Source organism: Tamandua tetradactyla, chromosome 3 (assembly GCF_023851605.1).
Source record: "Tamandua tetradactyla isolate mTamTet1 chromosome 3, mTamTet1.pri, whole genome shotgun sequence".
Classification (NCBI taxonomy): domain Eukaryota; kingdom Metazoa; phylum Chordata; class Mammalia; order Pilosa; family Myrmecophagidae; genus Tamandua; species Tamandua tetradactyla.
In genome coordinates this window covers 80,679,972-80,698,711 of record NC_135329.1, presented here as the reverse complement: position 1 = coordinate 80,698,711, position 18,740 = coordinate 80,679,972, and the positions used below count along the sequence as shown (strand labels likewise).

General features: G+C 42.7%; 1 protein-coding gene across 2 annotated transcripts in view; it reads left to right on the top strand.

Annotated features, from left to right (window-relative positions):
- Positions 1-18,346, top strand: part of ING5 (inhibitor of growth family member 5) — a 37,584-nt gene extending 19,238 nt beyond the window's left edge. For both annotated transcript variants that reach the window (XM_077153374.1, XM_077153373.1), the window contains exons 6-8: positions 14,280-14,415; positions 14,529-14,590; positions 14,751-18,346. In XM_077153374.1, the coding sequence (XP_077009489.1) occupies positions 14,280-14,415; positions 14,529-14,590; positions 14,751-14,793 (241 nt within the window). In that variant the 3' untranslated portion in view covers positions 14,794-18,346. The remainder of the gene's footprint in view (positions 1-14,279; positions 14,416-14,528; positions 14,591-14,750) is intronic.
- The last annotated feature ends 394 nt before the right edge of the window (positions 18,347-18,740 follow it).

The following is an 18,740-nucleotide window of genomic DNA, read 5'->3' as shown; positions in this document are numbered from 1 at the left end:
GATTGCATTTAATTGTCATTATATCCTTGGTTTCTCTTTCTTTTTATTTAATTGTGGAAACATGTGCATCATAAATCTTCCCAACCCATGCTTCCTCCTCAGGCATACCATTTAGTGAGTTTAATCACAGTCACAGTGTTGCAGGACCCTCACCACCATCATTACTAGAACTCCCCTTCACCCCAAACAGAAACCCTACTTTCACGTTAACTTGCTTTTGCCGCTGCCCCCACACCTAGTAATCTCTGTTCTAATTTCTGTCTCTATGACTAACATATTCTCTGAGAATATTTTCTTTGTGCTTACCAGGGAACTTAAATTTAATACCCTAAATCTGTAACAGTCTCGTTTGTTTTGATAACGAACTTAACTTCAGTAGCATATACAAACTATGGTCCTCTACCCCTCTGTCCCCCATCTTTATGTAGTTCTTGTCACCAGTTACATAATTATACATTATGTGTACAAAACTGTTGATTTATCATTACTTTGTCTGCATTTGCCTTTTATACTGGAGGAACTAAAAATTGGTGTTACAAATAAAAAGAATAGTACTGGTATTTATAATTATCCATGTCATTATCTTTTCTGAAGTTCTTTATTTTTTCATGTGGTTTCACTTAATTATCTAGTGTCCTTTCCTTTCAACCTGCATAAATCCCTTTAACATTTCTTAAAGGATGAATCTGTCTAGTGGTGATAAAGTTCCTCAGATCTTGTTTATTCAGGAATGTTGTAATTCCTCCCTCATTTTTCAAAGACAGTTTTACCAGATATGGCATTCTTGGTTTAAATTTTTTTTCTTTCAGCACTTTACACGTCTTCCCATTGCCTCTTACCTCCATGGTTTCTAATAAGGAATTGATGCTTTCTTGGTTTGAGGCTCCCTTGTATGTGAGTTGTTGCTTCTTGTGTCTTTCAGATTTCCCTCTTTATCTCTGGCATTTGACAGTTTGATCAGAATATGCTGTGGCCTGGGTCTGTTGGGTGTATCCTCTCTGGAATTTTTGCAACTTGGATGTATATTCATGTCTTTCATTAAATTTGTCAAGTTTTCAGCCATCGTTTCTTTGAAAATTCTTTCTGCTTGTTTCTCTCTCTCCCCTACTTCTGAGACTCCCACAGTGCATATATTGGTGTCCCACCAGTTCCTAAGGCTTTGCTCACTTTTTGTTTGTTTATTCTAATCACTTTTTGTTTTGTTCTAGTTTTTATTTTGTTCTAGTCACTTTTCTACATTCTTTTTTCCACCCTTTCAACTAGTTAATTTTTTTTAATATAGGGATTATTTTATTATTTTATTACCTCTATTTTTTTCTTTTTTTTGTGAAAAAACATGCATGTAAGAAAGCAATAAATTTCAAAGCACATCACACCAATTAGTTGTAGAACAGATTTCAGAGTTTGGTATGGGTAACAATTCTACAATTTTAGGTTTTTACTTCAAGCTGTTGTAAGAAAGCCGGAGACTAAAAGTAATATCAATATAATCATTCAGCAATCCTACTCATTTGTTAAACCCTACCTTTTCTGTATAACTTCACCATCACCTTTGATCTTTTCCCCACTCTTTAGGGGTATTTGGGCTATGCCCAATCTAACTTTTTCATGTTGGAAGGGGCTGTTGAGAAATTGGGATAGAGGGATGGAACTGGTTGATGTTCTGGAGAGGCTGGGCTCTCTGCATTTCAGGACTTATCTGGTCCAGGGACCCATCTGGAGGTTGTAGGTTTCTGGAAAGTTACCCTAGTGCCTGGAACTTTTGTAGAATCTTGTATAATACCCTGGTTGTTCTTTAGAATTGGCTGGAATGGTTTTGTTTGGGAGTTGACAAGTTATGGTAGGTAGCAATGTCTAAATGAAGCTTGAGTAAGAGTGACCTCCAAAGTAGCCTCTCAACTCTGAACTCTCTCAGCCACTGATACCTTATTTGTTCCACTTCTTTTCCCACTCTTGGTCAGGATGGCATTGTTGATCCCATGGTGCCAGAGCCAGACTCATACCTGGGAGTCATCTTCCACATAGGGAGCCCAACTTTTTAAAAGGTTTTAATGGAAATGTGTTGATTGTCTTGGCATATTAATATCAGAGGAGCCCCAGACAGAGAAAGATTGCATTACCTATAAAACTCTTATCCATGAATTTGAGCACAATGTTGGGGGTGTACCACAGCAAAAAGGGCAGAGGAGGAAAACAGAGACACTCCAGGGATTGCAGGCCTTCCAACAAGAAAGACAATAGGAGTGACAGGAGCAGGAGTGTGCCTCTTTCTAGGGACAAGAATAATTCACTCCCACCTCTATTGTGCTTTTATATAAATGTATGGTACAAAATAAATTTTAAAAAAACATGGAAAAACAAGAAAATGTGATGCATTGACTAAAGAGGAAACAGTCAATAAAAGTAGAAATACAAATCAGATATTGTAATTATTAGACAGATATTAGTCAGATATGATAAAATATTAGTCAGATATGATAAAATGTTGAGGAGTCTAGTGAAATACAAAAATAATGGTTAAAAAATGGGCTATTCTAGGAGAGATATCTAAACTATCAACAATATCCTAAATTAAATGTTAGAAATAATATTACAAGCATAAAAAGAAATGCTCAATAGAAGACTAAATGCAGGTAAAAAAAAAAGATCAGACTGAAGTACAAATTGGCAATTTTAAAAAAGTGAACGAAGTGTCAACAGTCTTTTGGAAAATATTAAATGGCTTAACAAGCTAATAATTGAAGTTTCTGGAAAATAGAAAAAGAAAATGGGAGAGATAATGACAGAGAGATTTTTCAAAGTAGATAAATTGTATCAATCCACAGATCCAGACGTTTAGGGGACAAAAAGCAGGCTAAATAAAAAGGAAACCATACCTAGGTATATTATAGGCAAATAGATTTAAATCATAGATAAATAGCAGACCTTAAAGACATCAAAATAAAACAGACACCTTATAAATAGGGGAAGTTGTAAGAATGACTGCTAATATTTATTCAGAAATAATGAAGGCTAGAGGTGAATAAAATGACATCTTTTAACTGCTTAAAGAAAGAAAAAAATCAAGCTAGCATTTTATACTTACTGAAAATTCATTCTGCTTTTTACTTTGAAAGCAATTGATTTTATTTAAAATCTAAGGTGAAATACAGGCTTTCTCAGACCAGACTAAGAGAATGTGTCACCATAAGCCTCTCACTAAAACAAATGACAAAAATTTATTTTTAGGCTCAAAATAATGATCTTAGAAGAAATTTTGGATCTTCAGGTAGGATGAAGAACACCAGAAAGGTAAATGTCTGGGTAAAATAAAAGACAGACATTAAGTAGCATGGGTCTTCATGTGTGTGTGTGTGTATGTGTGTGTGTGTGTGTGTGTGTGTGTGTGTTCATGCATATGCTATAAAATGAATACATATATATTGAAGTAATAGTGATCACAATTACTCTCCACATTAATTCATTAAAACCCTGACACAATAAATGAGTGAACAGTTTGCAGAAATAGCAGATATGTAGTCACTGAGGGATGGGAAACCAGGAATCTGAGTACCTTGATCATAGCAGCTTACTGCTTGGAAGCTTTTTAAGGCACAGAGAAGGGAAAACAGAGCACAACCTGATGCTCACTGGGTAGAGGGCACAGAGATTTTATTTTAGATAGTTAAGTTACCTAAAATTTTAACTTGCAATACCAAGAGCCAGAAAGGAGAGAGCTGGAGAGAGAGAGAGGCAGAGAGAGACAGAGAGACAGGCAGAGACAGAGAATGAAAAGACACTCTGGCAATTTGACATACAGTACTTTTAAGTCTGTGGTGAAATACTACTTTATGAATGTGAAACTAGGTTAAGTACTATTGGAAAGGAGAAGACAAAACAATTCTTGGAGCTCATGCAAGGCAGGGAATATTTTGTGTTCTCACAAAAAAGAGTGGAAAGAGGATATAATAAATGAATATTCAAAAAAATTTTCAACTAGTTAATTTTAACAGTCCCATGTTCAGGTTCACTGACTCTTTTTTCTGCCGGCTCCAGTGTGCTGTTGCCTTATGGGAGCTTTGTGTTATTCTGGTCTTTAGCTCTGTTTGGTTCTTTGTCGTAATTTCCATCTCTGCCATCTGTCATTTTCCTGATTATCTGCATATTTAGGACCATTTTCATAAAGTCTTTGACTGCAGTGTCCCAGGTTTGATCCATCATTGGTGGTTTCTAAGTTTCTCATTGCCTGGACCTTCACTTCCTTCCTTCTTTGTATGTTTTATAACCTTTTATTGAAGCCTTGGAAGTTTGGTATTTTAGTGTTCCATGATCACTGGGATTTAGACTCTGAGTTGTCTTTCCTTGATCTCGTGTCCAGCGAGTGTTGTGACAGCTTTCCTTGAAGGTCAGGTGCTGACAGAGGCAACAATAAAATAGAAAGAATGGAAAAAGGAAAAACCCTTTCCCAGTCTTTGCAGATTGACATGTGGGAGTGCTCTTCATTGGATTACACGTTCAATGAGCTTGGAGAGTAGCTCTACACCAAAGTCTAGGGGCCTCCCTGACCCTTTCTGCACCAGCTTTTTGTCTGGGGCATGGCTTTGTGGTCCTAGGAAGTCTCCTGTTTACATGTGTCCCCTTTTCTCTAGGACACAGTTTCTTCACAGTCCCTGGCCCCGTACTGTGTGTGTCCTTCAGCTAGCAGCCCCCTGTCTCAGGTAGCCACTTGCCTGCTCCGCACAAAGTCCTTTAGGAGAGCTCGGTGAGCCACCTTGTACACACAGGGCAGGTTCTGGGACAGCAAGTCTCTCATGCCACCACCAGACAGACTCCCAGGATGTGCACGAGGGTGAGTCTGGTGAGAACCAAACTAAGGACCCATCCTTGGGAGCGGAAGTCAACTCCTCACGAAGTGAGAGGATGTGGAGGGGCGAGCAAGGGCACCACGAGTCTTACCTCTTCAGCACCTTTTTGTATATTTGGTGCTTGCCCTGTTGTTACAGTCTTCTACCTATTCTGTGGAGCTTTTAGGAAGCTGTTCCTGTTGGTTCTTGCTGGTTATGCTAAGTGTGTGTCAGGGGGCAGAGCCCTGAGGCAATTCCCTTCTCTGTTGTGATTGAGGTGGCTGTTGGCTTGCTTTGAAGCTTCATCAGAATGCCTCTCGAGCTTGCATCAGCAACCTTCTTCTTAGAGGACCAGGTGGTAAATATTTGGGATTTGTGTTGCCACTACTCAGTTCCACTAGTGTAGTTCAAAAGCATCCAGAAAATATGTAAGTGGCAGGGCATGGCTGTGTAGCAATAAAATTTAATTTACAGAAACAGGCAACCAAACCATAGGTCATTTTCTCCAACCCCTAGTTTAAGATAACCTTTACTCTGAACTTTGCAAAGCCCTACTGCTAAGAAGGGACACTTCTGGCCTTTTCAGAATGTCCTTGGTGTTTAATGCCCTCTCTCTGTTCTGGCCAGTTGGGCTGCCTACTTCTACCTACCTGCATTTGGCCTCTGGTTCAGTTCCCTCCCTGGCAGTCTCTGGTGGACCTTCTGGATCCTCAGTCTGCATACAGACAGCTTAGTTATATGTATGAAAAGCTCAGAGGGACCCGTTTACAGATTTTTCAGCTCATTCTCTCTGTAGCTTCTTTTGCTCTGATACCCTGCCCTCAACTTCCAGTAGCCTCAGCCTCCCTGAACCTTGAATTTTTTCCCCTTAATTCAGCAAGATGCTCATCATGTTCTCTTTGACTTTTCTCTCCGTGGACCATGGTTTGGAAAATGCCTCTAGGCTGATTGTGGGTCTCGGGATCAAGACCCTGGGCTGCCTTTAGTCCAGTGTCTGAAAGCAGTTGTTTCCTGCTTTGTCCCGTTTTTTAGTCAGTCCTAGTAGGAAGTCAAGTTCTACATCTAACTCTGTCATGGCCAGAAGTATAGATGTCTTTTTCTTTTCTTTATTGATACGTCCTTTAAGTCTCTTTTAATTTATAGGTTTTTCTCCATCTTTCTTACCTTTACACCTTTTCTATTGAAGTACTGTACCGTTTGACCTGTAGAATTTCCCAGAGTCTGGACTTTTTTTAAATTTTTTAATTAAAAAAATATATATAACAACAAACAAATGCAAACATTCTTAACTTATGATCATTCCGTTCTATGTATATAATCAGTAATTCACAATATCATCACATAGTTGCATATTCATTATCATGATCATTTCTTAGAACATTTGTTTCAGTTCAGAAAAAGAAATAAAAAGACAACAGAAAAAAATTCACATATACCATATCCCTTACTCCTTCCTTTCACTGATCACTAACATTTCAATCTAAATTTATTTTAACATTTGTTCTCCCTATTATTTGTTTTTATTCCTATCTACCTTATGTTGATAAGGTAGATAAAGGAGCATCAGACACAAGCTTTTCACAATCACACAGTCACATTGTGAAAGCTATATCATTATACAATCATCTTCAAGAAACATGGCTACTGGAACACAGCTCTACATTTTCAGGCAGTTCCCTCCAGCCTCTCCATTACATCTTGACTAACAAGGTGATATCTATTTAATACATAAGAATAGCCTCCAGGATAACCTCTCGACTCTGTTTGGAATCTCTCAGTCATTGACACTTTATTTTGTCTCATTTCACTCTTCCCCCTTTTGGTTGAGAAGATTTTCTCAATCCCTTGATGCTGAGTCTCAGCTCATTCTAAGATTTCTGTCCCACATTGCCAGAAATGTCCACACCCCTGGGAGTCATGTCCCACATAGACAGGGGGAGGGCAGTGAGTTTGCTTGTTATGTTGGCTAGAGAGAGAGGCCACATCTGAGCAACAAAAGAGGTTCTCTTGGGCATGAATCTCAGGCCTAATTTTAAGTAGGCTTGACCTATCCTTTGTGGGGTTAAGTTTCCTATGAACAAACCCCAAGATTGGGGGCTCAGCCTATTGCTTTGGTTGTCTGTACTGCTTGTGAGAATATTTAGAATCCCACTTGGGGAAGTTGAATTTTCTCCCTTTCTTACCATTCCCCAAAGGGGACTTTGCAAATACTTTTTTATTTACTGTTCAAATCACTCTGGGATTTATCAGGGCATCACTCTGGACAAACCAACAAAATCTCATGCCCTACTCAAGGTTCCATGTACTTATGATGTTCAATTAAGCTGTCTATATAAGTTATATTAGGAAACGCAGTAGTCAAAATAGAAATTTTGTATCAAATAAACATTTTTTGCTTTAATCTCACACATAAGTTAAAATTTTAAAATATTAATTATTATCAGTTTTCAATACCCTGCAGTAATGACATTCCTATGTTCTTCCTCATGCAAAAACAGTTTTTTAATTTGTACATTTAGTCACTATCATTATACACTCTAGGCATTCCTAGATTATACCATCTCAGTCTTTATCGTCTTTCTTTGTGATTTCATTTGTGCCCCCAGGCCTCCTCCGTCTACCATTCTCACATTCAGCTTCATTCAGTGTTTTAACATAATTGTATTACAGTTAGGTAGTATTGTGCTATCCATTTCTGAATTTTTATAATCACAGAGTCTGGACTTTGCTATAAGTTATCAGCCTTGAGGGGGCTGTTTCATTGTTTTGACTGTACTTCCTTTTTGCTCAGTGGGCTTTCAGTTTGATAATTGCACTTGGGAATGTAGTCTTTTAGTTTTTTGTGTATGTTCTTGGGAAAGCTGAAGTTTTGTAGATTTGCCAGGAAATTTAAACACTGGGCCACAAAACCTGCCCTAGAGGTGATTAAAAAGGTACCCATCTTACATGGTCTTTTTAAAATGACTTTGTCATCTGAGCAGATAGGAGGTCTTATTTACAAATCTATGCGATCATAAACATTAACTTCATATATTGTATTTTCAGTGTTAGAATACTCACTTGACCCTTTTTTAGAGATTTTAATTCCTTTTTGGAAACAATATTTTCATCCATTTTACCCACATTTCCTTTAACATTTATAATGGCTATTAAAGGTCTTGTCTGCTAATTTTAATTCTGGATGGTTTGTATATCTGCTTCTATTAGCCATCTTTTCTCTTGATTCCCAGTCCTGTTTCTCTGCATTTTTTGCACGTCTTATAATTTTTTTATTGTCTGCCCAGCAGTAGGTGGAGAGGACACTTGGAGGATTACATTTATGACAGTCTTCTGAATGTGTTTGCTCTTTCTGGTCCATGAGACATTGAGCTAGGCTGAAGTGGGGGTGCACCTTCTCCTCTGATGTCACATGTCCAGAGTCCCTCTGCCCTGGACTGAGAACCCAGCCAGTCCCTTGTTTTCCCAGAAAGACTGCTCTGTAGATGTATTCTGTGCCTTGGCCGTTTCTCACTCCCCTCCAGCTTCCTGCCCTCTGCTGCGCCCAGGCTGAGCTGAACCCTGAGCCGGAGGCTGTGAGCCTGTGGGGAATTCAATTTGGTCACCAGTATCACTGCAGCCCCCAGCATAGCTCCTAATGCAAGAAATGAAGGGCTCCTGAAGTGCCGATGCTTATGTAAGAGCTGTGGGGTTTTCACGGCCCACTGCCCCTCCTTTGTGTCTCTGTATAGGCAGGCCCCACTGTTAGCCAAGCCTAGGTGGACGAGCCCCTCTCTGCTGTCCTTGTCAAGCCACAGCTCTCCAGGTCTTTAGAAATGGGGGTTTTGCAGTTTGTCTGGCCTTGTTTGTAACTTGTTGTGGCAACCATGTTCTGTGTCTTCCTCCTGCTCCCTGCTCAGACCTGAAGGCCACACCCCACCCTGACCTAGCTATGGGAGAGCACCAGGACCCCCCATCCTTTTCCAGAAGAAGCATACTCAGTGTCAGGAGGCCCAGGTGCTGGGGGTCTGTGTTGTCGGGGGCATGCTCTGTCCCTGTTCTAGTTGCGTTGTGTCTTACTGTGTCTGATGTCAGTTCTTGGCTGCCTGGTGGCCACCAACTTGGGCCCAGTGGTTCAGCTGGGCTTCAAGTGGGGGCTTCTGCTGGGAGCCATCTCAGGCAGTGGTGTCTGTGGGGCTCTGTGGCTGTCAGCCTGTTTCATTTGCTTTCATTTGGGTTCTGTCCCCTTCCCAGCCACCCGGTGGGGTAGTGCAGGTGCTTTCAGCCCCCTTTACAGGCGAGGGGATGGGCCTGAGGGCCCTAAGGTTTACACCAGGCTTTGCCTGAAGCCCTCTCCCTTGTGCCTGGGCTCTGAACTCCCCCATTTGAACAGTTGGGTTTTATAGCCCATGTTTTGGTAATGCTGGGCGTTCTGGAATGTCCTGTGTATGACAGGTTCTGTTTTCTCTGTTGGGGATTGGAGAGGATGCTAGATACTTGTCCCTGTGACGTTGCTGTCTTGACATGCACTTGTCCAGGGTTAGGTGTGGGTGGGGCCTGCTAGGAGGGTACCCCTGCACTCACCTGTGAAATGTATCTGTGTGGTTGCAGCCCAGTGCTCTGTCCCTGCCTAGATACTGGGCTGGGGGCATTCTGCTTTCTAGAAAGGCAGGACCTGCAACTCCTGGAGAACCTCAAGTGCACTGGGCGGGATAACCCGAAGTGCTTGGGACACAGTGAGGGCCTGGCATGGAAAGGGCTCCACAGTACTGTGTTGTGAGGGTACCTGCCCAGTACAGGCAATGTGGCACAGGGGCGCCTTTTGTGGGAGCTGTAGCCTCACCCCAGCAGCCGGTGAGCAGGCTGGGCTGCCCTGGCCCAGCTCCCTCCGGGAGAGGCTGGAGAGCAGACTGAGCAGGCGCTTTGCCCAGGCCTGCCTGCTGCAACTGCCACAGCCCTAGCGCCTCTGCTGCACCTTGATTAGCCAGGGTCCTGAGCCCAGGCAGGTCCTACAGGACTGCAGGCCAAGGGCCAACTGAATGAGGGGCAGAAGTCCCACCAAGCCTGGTGAGCATTACAGGGAACCCAGGTGAAGTAAATGTAGGAAAGAGGACAGACAGCTCTAAGTGCTCTAAGTTTATTTCTTGTTGATATTTTTGTTGATATTGTATTCACAATTCCAGAACCAGCTGCTATGGAAAAGAAGATCATGAAAGCCTTTGTAGAAAAACACTCAAAAGATGGAATGAAAAGTAGAATATTATGTGAAGCCTAGATTTCAGATGAAAAGCAAATGAAAACAAACTTCCCTAGGCTGAAGAACTATTCCAGACTTGGTTGAAAATGAGATTGATAGAACACAATGGACTTGGATGCTTTTTTGTGATATTTCAGAATTTCAAACAAAGAGAAAATCCCATATATTCCCAGAGAGAAAAAGAGTGAGAGCAAGAGAAGACAAGAAAAGAAAGAAATGCAGGCGGGCTCTGCAGTCCCCCAGCAGTTCCTAAGCTAGACCCCTGAAATATATATATTCTTGATTTGGGGGGAATGGAGTAGGGCAGATATTTTATTCTGACACTAATGGGAATATACTGTCTCTATTACACTGAAGACTGCCAGTTATTATTTTTTTTAATGTTTATTTTAAAAGTACCGAGAAATGCCCGAGTAGAATCGCCTACTTCCATCCCTCCAACACAAGGAATGGCTGCGTTGTCAGGGTCGGGGACCTGGGTGCAGGGCGGCAGCAGCGGCTGGTGTGAGGCGGCGAGGTGGGCGGGACCTCTTGGGGCCTATGGGAGGCGGGGATGCCGTTGGTGGGTGGGGTGGGCATGGGCGGGGCCTAGGGACGGGATTGAGGGGTAGGGGGCGCTGGAGCCCACCTGCGGGCCTCTCTAGCATCCGTTAAGGGGTATACCCACCCACCCCATCCCCTCACCCCCCCAACCCCACCCCCCCTGTCCTCAAGCTGAACAGAGTTCCCCAGAGGAAGTCCCCTGGCTGGCCCTGTCGAGTCCGAGGGGCCGAGTGGCTGGCTGGGCCAAGGAGGGATATAGGAGGTTGGGTGGGTTTATGGCCCCAGAATGGGCATAACTGTGGGCAGCCCCTTGGCACTCAGCCTCGCCCCATGGGCTGGGCTGTCGCCTGGGTAGGAGGCCCCCAGCCGTGGGTCCTTTCCTTTTTAACTTAAAAAAAACTAAGTTGCAAAAGCAAGACAAAATCCAGGCAGAGAATTCCAACTACTCCCTATCCAGTAAAAGTTAGATTTACTAACTTTTAATATTTTGCCACATTTGCTAAATCTTTCTATCATCTATCTGAATGTCTGCTTTCTAAACAGTTGAGATTAGATTGCATGCAACATACCTCCTTTGACATTTACTCCTCCATGTACATTTCCTAAAAACAAAGATAATCATTATGTAACCTCGTTAAATAAAGTTATCAAATTCAAGAAATTTAGCATTGGTATAAAGCATATAGTCTATATTCCTTTTTGTTTGTTTGTTTTCAGTTATCCCAATAATGTCCTTTTGGGCCTTTTCTTCTCCATTCTTATATCCAGTCCAGGATTGCGTATTGCATTTGTCATCATCTCTTCAGTATCTCCCGTTGTTTTTAGGTTGTGGAAATATAGAACATAACATTTCTCATCTTACCCCTCCCAAGTACACAACTCAGTGGCATTAGCACATTCACAATGCAGTGCCACCCTCACCACTGACCTTGCCCAGGACTTTCCCATCCCCTCAAGAGAACCTCTGCTCCCAGTAAGCCTTAATCCCCATTATCGCTCCTTTGGCCAGGCATCTGTGGTCTACTTTCTGTCTCTGTGTCTTGCATGTTCTAGTTATTTCATAAAAGCAGAATCATAGTATCTTTGGCATCTAGTTTATTCACATGATGTCTTCATGGTTTATTGGTGTTGTCACAGGTATCAGAACTTCAATTTGGCTGAATAATGTTCCCTTATATGGGTAAGTCACAATTTGATGATCCACTCATCTGTTGATGGAAACTTGGATTACTTCTACCTTTCAGATATTGTGAATAATGCTGTGATGAACACTGGTGAACAAGTATCTATTTGAGTCGCTGCTTTTAACTCTTTGGGGTGTATACCTAGAAGTGGGATTGCTGTCATATGGTGATTCTATAGTTTAACTATCTGAGGAACCAACAACTATACTTTCTGAGGAACCAACAACAATTTCTACATTGACTGCACCATTTTTATTCCCACCACCAGCCTATGAGGATTCCTGTTTCTCTGCATCTTTGTCAGCACTTGCTATTTTCAGTTTGTTTGTTTGTTTTTAAATAGTAGCCCTCCTAGTAGGTGTGAAACGGTATCTCATTGTGGTTTTGCTTTGTATTTTCCTGAGGGTTAACGATGTTGTGTACGTTTTCGTGTACTTTTGGGCGTTTGTATATCTTCTCTGGAGAAATGTCTATTCAAGTCCTTTGCCCATGTTTTTTCCCTAAACAAATGAATGGATTTGTTTTAAAATATTATCAGCACTACCTCCAAATACTCAGAATTTTATATTACATTAACATTTGTATTTGAACTCTTTTTGTTGGAATATTTGCAATAGGGTTTACCCTGCAATAGAGTTTTGATGCATGTCTTTTTTTTTTTTTCAGCTGTTCAAAAAGAAGTGTTTTGTTTTTTTTTTACTTTTTTATTGTGTAGTATAACATATATACAAAACAAAGAAATAAAAAAGCAATAGTTTTCAAAGTACTCTTCAACAAGTAGTTACAGAACAGATCCCAGAGTTTGTTATGGGCTACCAATACCATCATCTCAGATTTTTCCTTCTAGCTGCTCCAGAATATAGGAGGCTAGAAGGCTTAAATATTTTTTTATCACCACAATCAACTTTTTTCTTTCTTTTTTGTGAAAAATAACATATATACAAAAAAGCAATACATTTCAAAGCACAGCACCACAATTAGTTATAGAACCTATTTCAGAGTTTGACATGGGTTACAATTCCACAATTTTAGGTTTTTACTGCTAGCTGCTCTAAGATACTGGAGACTAAAAGAGCTATCAATTTAATGATTCAGCAATCATATTCATTTGTTAAATCCTATCTTCTCTATATAACTCCACCATCCCCTTTGATCTTTCTATCACTCTCTTTAGGGGTGTTTGGGCTATGGCCATTCTGACTTTTTCATGTTAGAAGGGGCTGCCACTAATATGGGGTAGGAAGATGGGAATATCTGACGTTCTGCAGAGGCTGGGCCCTCTTAAGTTTCAGGACTTATCTGGTCCAAGGACCCATCTGGAGGTTTTAGGTTTCTGAAAAGTGCCTCTAGTGCATGGAACCCTTGTGGAATCTTATATATTGCCCTAGGTGTTCTTAAGATTGGCTGGAATGGTCCTGACTGGGGTTTGGCAGGTTATGATAGGTAGCAAGGTCTAACTAAAGCTTGTGAAAGAGCAACCTCCAAAGTAGCCTCTTGAATCTATTTGAACTCTCTCTGCCATTGATACTTTATTAGTTATACTTCTTTTCCCCCTTTAGGTCAGGATGGAATTGTTGATCCCATGGTACTAGGGCTGAATTTATCCCTGGGAGTCATCTCCCAAGCTGCCAGGGAGACTTTCATCCCTGGATGTCATGTCCCATGTGCAAGGGAGGGCAATAGTTTCATTTGCAGAGTTGGGCTTAGAGAGAGAGTGAGGTCACATCTGAGCAACAAAAGAGGTCCTCGAGCAGTGACTCTTAGGCATGCCTATAGGTAGTCTAAGCTTCTCTGGTACCTACAGAAGCTTGACAAGGGTAAACCTGAAGATTAAGGGCATGGCCTATTGATTTGGGTGTCCCTAAGGTTTGACACAGTATCAGGGGATTTTCTGATGGTAAAGTTTGAAGTGTTCTCTGGTAACAGATCATAGTTTCGCAACCATTTTTAAAATTGGGTTGTTTGTCCTTTTTTTTTTTCTTTTCTTGGCCAGGCATCAGGAATCGAACCCAGGTCTCCGGCTTGGCAGGAGAGAACTCTGCCTGCTGAGCCACCATGGACCGCCCTGTTTGTCTTTTTTTGTTGAGTTACAGGAGTTCTTTATATATACTGAATATTAAATCCTTATCAGATGTATTTCCTCCTGCTCTGTGGGTTGTCTTTTTACTTTTTGATAATGTCCTTTGATTTACAAGTTTTAAATTTTGGCAAAGTCCTATTTATCTGTATTTTTTTTTTTTTTTTTGCTCAAAAATGTGCTTTAACTCAGTGCAAACCTTCAGTAACCAGGATGAGGAAGTGCACTCATTTTCAAACAACAGTAGGAGGGATGGAATCAAGTCCATTAAACAGGAGTGCCTCAGAACATGTGGTTGTTCTTCCTTTGGAAGCTCAGTTAACCTCTGCAGTTGCCCACATGGCGATGGGGAGGTGACATGGGAATTTCGGGTCCCTGCAACTGGCCTGATGCTTGGTGTCCCCTGTTCCCCCCTGCAGGTCAGAGTTCACTGACACCATCCTGTCGGTGCACCCCTCAGACGTGCTAGACATGCCGGTGGACCCCAATGAGCCCACGTACTGCCTGTGCCACCAGGTGTCCTACGGGGAGATGATTGGCTGCGACAACCCTGATGTGAGTGCCGGGCACCCAGGACCCCGGCGGCACCCCCCGGGAGCTCACTGTGGTGGGTTTCTGCTTTTGAAATCTGCAGTTCTCACAGCCCTCTCTGTTCCTTTGGCTTACAGTGTCCAATTGAGTGGTTTCACTTTGCTTGTGTGGATCTTACCACGAAACCGAAAGGAAAATGGTCAGTATGGGGTGCATGATTCTGTGTCTTTGTCTTCTGCATTTCATCTCTGGGGCTCTTTCCCCAGCCCTCTGCGGCCCCGGGAGACCCCAGGGAAGTGGTCTGGGCACCACACAGTGTGTGTGGGCGACACTGTGCACAGGGGCCCCTCTCGTCACAGGTTCTGTCCACGGTGTGTCCAGGAGAAAAGGAAGAAGAAGTAAGGAAAAGCTCATGTGCTCTGGATCAGAAGAGCAAGTTAATATATTTCTTCATTCATGTTGCAATATTTTATCTTCTTAAAACTACCTTGTTTCTATTGATATTTAATAACTCAATGGCCAGTTGTAATTCTTGGTATTTCAAAAAAAAAAAAAGAAACCAACCGAAATCTGTTCTGCACAGAGGATGCTCACATGGGGATTGCCACGGTGACTTTGTACCCATGACTCTTTGATTCAGACTTTTGCCCCAGGGCTGAGTGGAGCAGTCACCCCCCGTATACCAAGGCGGCACAGGTGGGCTGCCATGAGAAAGTACAGCCTGGGACCGGAACATTTTAACCTGGTTCACTGCCATCCCTTTACAATTCTGGGTGTAAAATTTTGTGTCGTTTTGTTTGTAGTTTTGTAAAACTGGTTCGTACAGCCTGGGTTCCACATTTTTCCCTAGCTCCTCAGTAAAGCTGCCATCACCTAGCAGGGGCGCATGTGTGCGTGCAGGTCGGGCTCAGGGCTTGCCCTGGCGTGCCCTTTGTGGCTTGACTCTTATTCTGACATCAAGGACCACTGGCTCCCGGTCTGTGCCCTGAAGGACGTGGCTCTGCTTCTGCGGGCACTGCCCTGCTAGGCTGTGTCCTGGCCCTCCCCTCAGTGGGGTCTGCCTGGAGGAGGTGGCTCTTTGCTGGCCCTAGCTGCTGGGCCATGTGACTGGCACCCGCAGATCCTGATGGCCTGCTCAGGTTCCATTCCTCTGGGAATCCCTGACGTTTTTACTGTGAAGATGAGATTAGCCTCCAAGCAGGAAGATAGTGGAGCTGAGGTATATATGAAGTGAGTCTCCTATGATCTGAGCATGAAGCTCTGTCTGCTGCCCCACGCTAGATCAGCAGCTTCTGGCCAAGGGGACTAGTATTATGTGTTTTGATTTATGAATTTATTGTGATACACTAGCAGTTCTGCAATGAAATGAGAGGCAGAGGTGTATTTTCTACTTAGTCGGCATTCACCAAGCTGATTCAGCACAGTCTTTTTGGGGATTCATGGGGGGAAATGGCAAACATCTGCTCTGTCGAAATATCTTTGTGATGGCCCCTAAAGTGAGGCTCCGATGACCAGAGACCTTTCACATGCATCTCACCAGGCCAGAGGGTGGCTGCAAAGAGAAGGAAGCATGTCTCTGTTCTCAAGCCAGATAAAGAGACCCACGAGATTGAACTGAGAGAAGAAATCTCCAACTTGAGAAAACTCTGTTATTTTCTTTATAAGGAGGGTCATCTGGAAGTAGATGCCTGTAACCTTCTCATGGTCATATTGACTTTGTTTTTCTCTTATATTCTAAACTTTACCAAGGAGAGGAAATAAAGAAGAAAGAAACTTGGGAGGCTCTGCATGCTGGTTGGGAGTCCCTTTCCTCAAAGGAAGTTACTGTCCAATGAATGGCAGTGAGAACACCAAGGAGCAGCCACAGTCAGCATGGGCCTTGGTCTGGGATTCTCATTTTCTGGCAATTCTTTGACCACCCCCAGAATATTTCTGGAGCACCTGTCCTTTCTGGAGAGGGAGCCACAGAGTAGGACTTAGTCTCAAATAAAAGACAGCTGTGGGTTGGTCAGGTGTCCTGACCGTTCCCAGGTTTTGAATGCCAGGCAGCTAAGGGTAGAGGCTCAGGGCTGCTGTGGTTCATCCTTGTCGGGTCCCTGGGCCCAAAGCAACTTTCTAGAACTGACTTCTTCTTATAGCTCAGAATGAAAAGGGGCTGGGAGCTTGCACACCCTCCCTTCAGCCTTGGTTACAAAACCAGAGATGATTTCTGATTCAGCAGCTTAGCCTTTTTGTTAGTACAGGTGTTGAAAGATTGTGGGGGAATGAATTGTGAATTTTTTTTCCTTCACTCTTACCAGTTTTTGTGGAAAGGGATCGGTAAGTACAATAAGTGTTTGATAAGACAATGAATGGTGACTCTTTAGAAGCTAATTTAATATTTGTGCTTTATCTTTGAACAGGTTGTGTCCAATGTTATCATTGAAAAAAAAGATGTGTTTGTTGATGTAGGTTTTGATGAATGATTGTTTTGATTGTCATTTGAATTCCTCTTGCTAATCTCACAAGAATGATGATTGACTCCTGTATCTTAAGCACCATGTTTAAAATATGATGATGTCCTACTTTTTGCTGTGTAATATACTGTGTTGGTTTTTGTTTTAAGTTTCTGTGCTTCTCTGTTTCTAGTGTTTATTTTTGCCAGTTAAAATAATATCACCAAATTAATATGCATACAACTTTGGAAAAAACACAGAAACATGAGCAGAATAGGAAGATTCCCTAGAACATTCTTTGGAGCCTGGGTGAATGCCTCCCCTGGTTGTCATCTGTCTGAGAGTAGAAAAGATACTTAGGAATGGTTGTTGGGTTGAGAAAAAATATCCTATGAAATTGGCCCTGACTCCAGCCCTGGAATTGCTCTGGAAGGCTTGGCCCCTTTGTTCTGACTTAGGGGTTTAGTCTCAGACCACACCTCCCCTCCACACCTGCCAGGGTCCAGGCTGTGGTGGCAGCCCGTCCTGCTGATCAATGGGGCACCTGGCAGAGCCAGTGGAGAGGTCTGGGCTCCACCGGAGGATTTTCACTCTTGCAGATTTATCTGAGCCCAGGCATTGGAGTCTTAATGGGTGTGGGGTTCCTTGTAAGGGAAGAAATATTTTGTTCAGAGGAAATGCAGAAACAGTTTCCTTGCTCTCAGTGCTACATTCTCAGTCAGCAATGTGAAGAAAACCCTCTAGTTATCCTATAGGAGGAAACATGCTACATAACAACAACAGTTTCTAAACTGAGCCCCCCCACCAGATCTGAGTGTCACAGGTAGAGCTGCTAGCTGGGCCACAGACCCTGAGCCAAAGCCTGTTTCCTGGTCGCCCTTGGGCCTGGGTGGGGCTGGATTCCCTGTGGGCCCTGGACATGAGCCTGCGAGTGGCCAGCCCCAGCATCATGCGGCCTGCCCAGAGCAGCAGAGGCCAAGGGAGTTGGTGGGTGGGTCGACCACCTTGGGACACAGCACTCCTTCAGCCTGCGCTCTGCCTCCTGTGTCCCTGGCACCCCTTTGGAAGGGACTGCTCTGAGCAGTGCTGTCTGCCCGGGGTCTTTGTGGTGTCAGGGAAAGTGAGGAGGGACGTGTGCTATTGGCAGCAGTGATTTAAAGGGCTCCTAAATTTTTAGTGAGCAGTGACTGGTCTTCATTACCTATGCTGAGAGGAATTATAAAACAAGGTGACATCTCAGAAAAATATTCTCCTTCAGCAGAGTTCCTAGAAGTTTCTTCATAGATACATGTCTTGTGGTATCCAGCTTTACCACACTCATCCAAAAAGATGATGCAGCTTTAACATGAATGTTACATTTTATTTTCAAGGAATTATGATCTATGTCCCCTTTGTAAATGAAAGATAATATTGTAAATCTTTTTATTAAATAATGTAAAGATGTATATCTGTATTTTTGGATCATGTTATAGATTATGGATATATTGTTTAATAAATAAAGTATTTTTGGGAACAAACAATTGACAGTGTATTATCTGACTTCTGTATCTTGAGCATCTTGTTTAAAATACAGTGATGTCATTCTGCTTTTCACTGTGTAACATCCCATGGTGTGAAGCTTCAGTGTTGTGCCCAGAGATGAATGTCTCTTAGGTTCAATTGGAAAGGAGATGCAGGGAGCTGGCGGAGCCTTGCTTGGGACACTCGGCTGGCCACAGGCTACACCTTGGGTGGATGCTGATCTCAGAAGGGTCAGCAGCTCTCTCTGGGCCCCAGCCACAGTGTGGCACCCAAAGTTGGTCAGACCCAGAAAACTAATCATGCTCCTGAACTCGCAAGAAAGATGTGCTCGTAATAAGAATGCTGGGATTGCTTTGCAGAGGAGTGCTGGACAGGCTTTCTCTGCAAGGACCA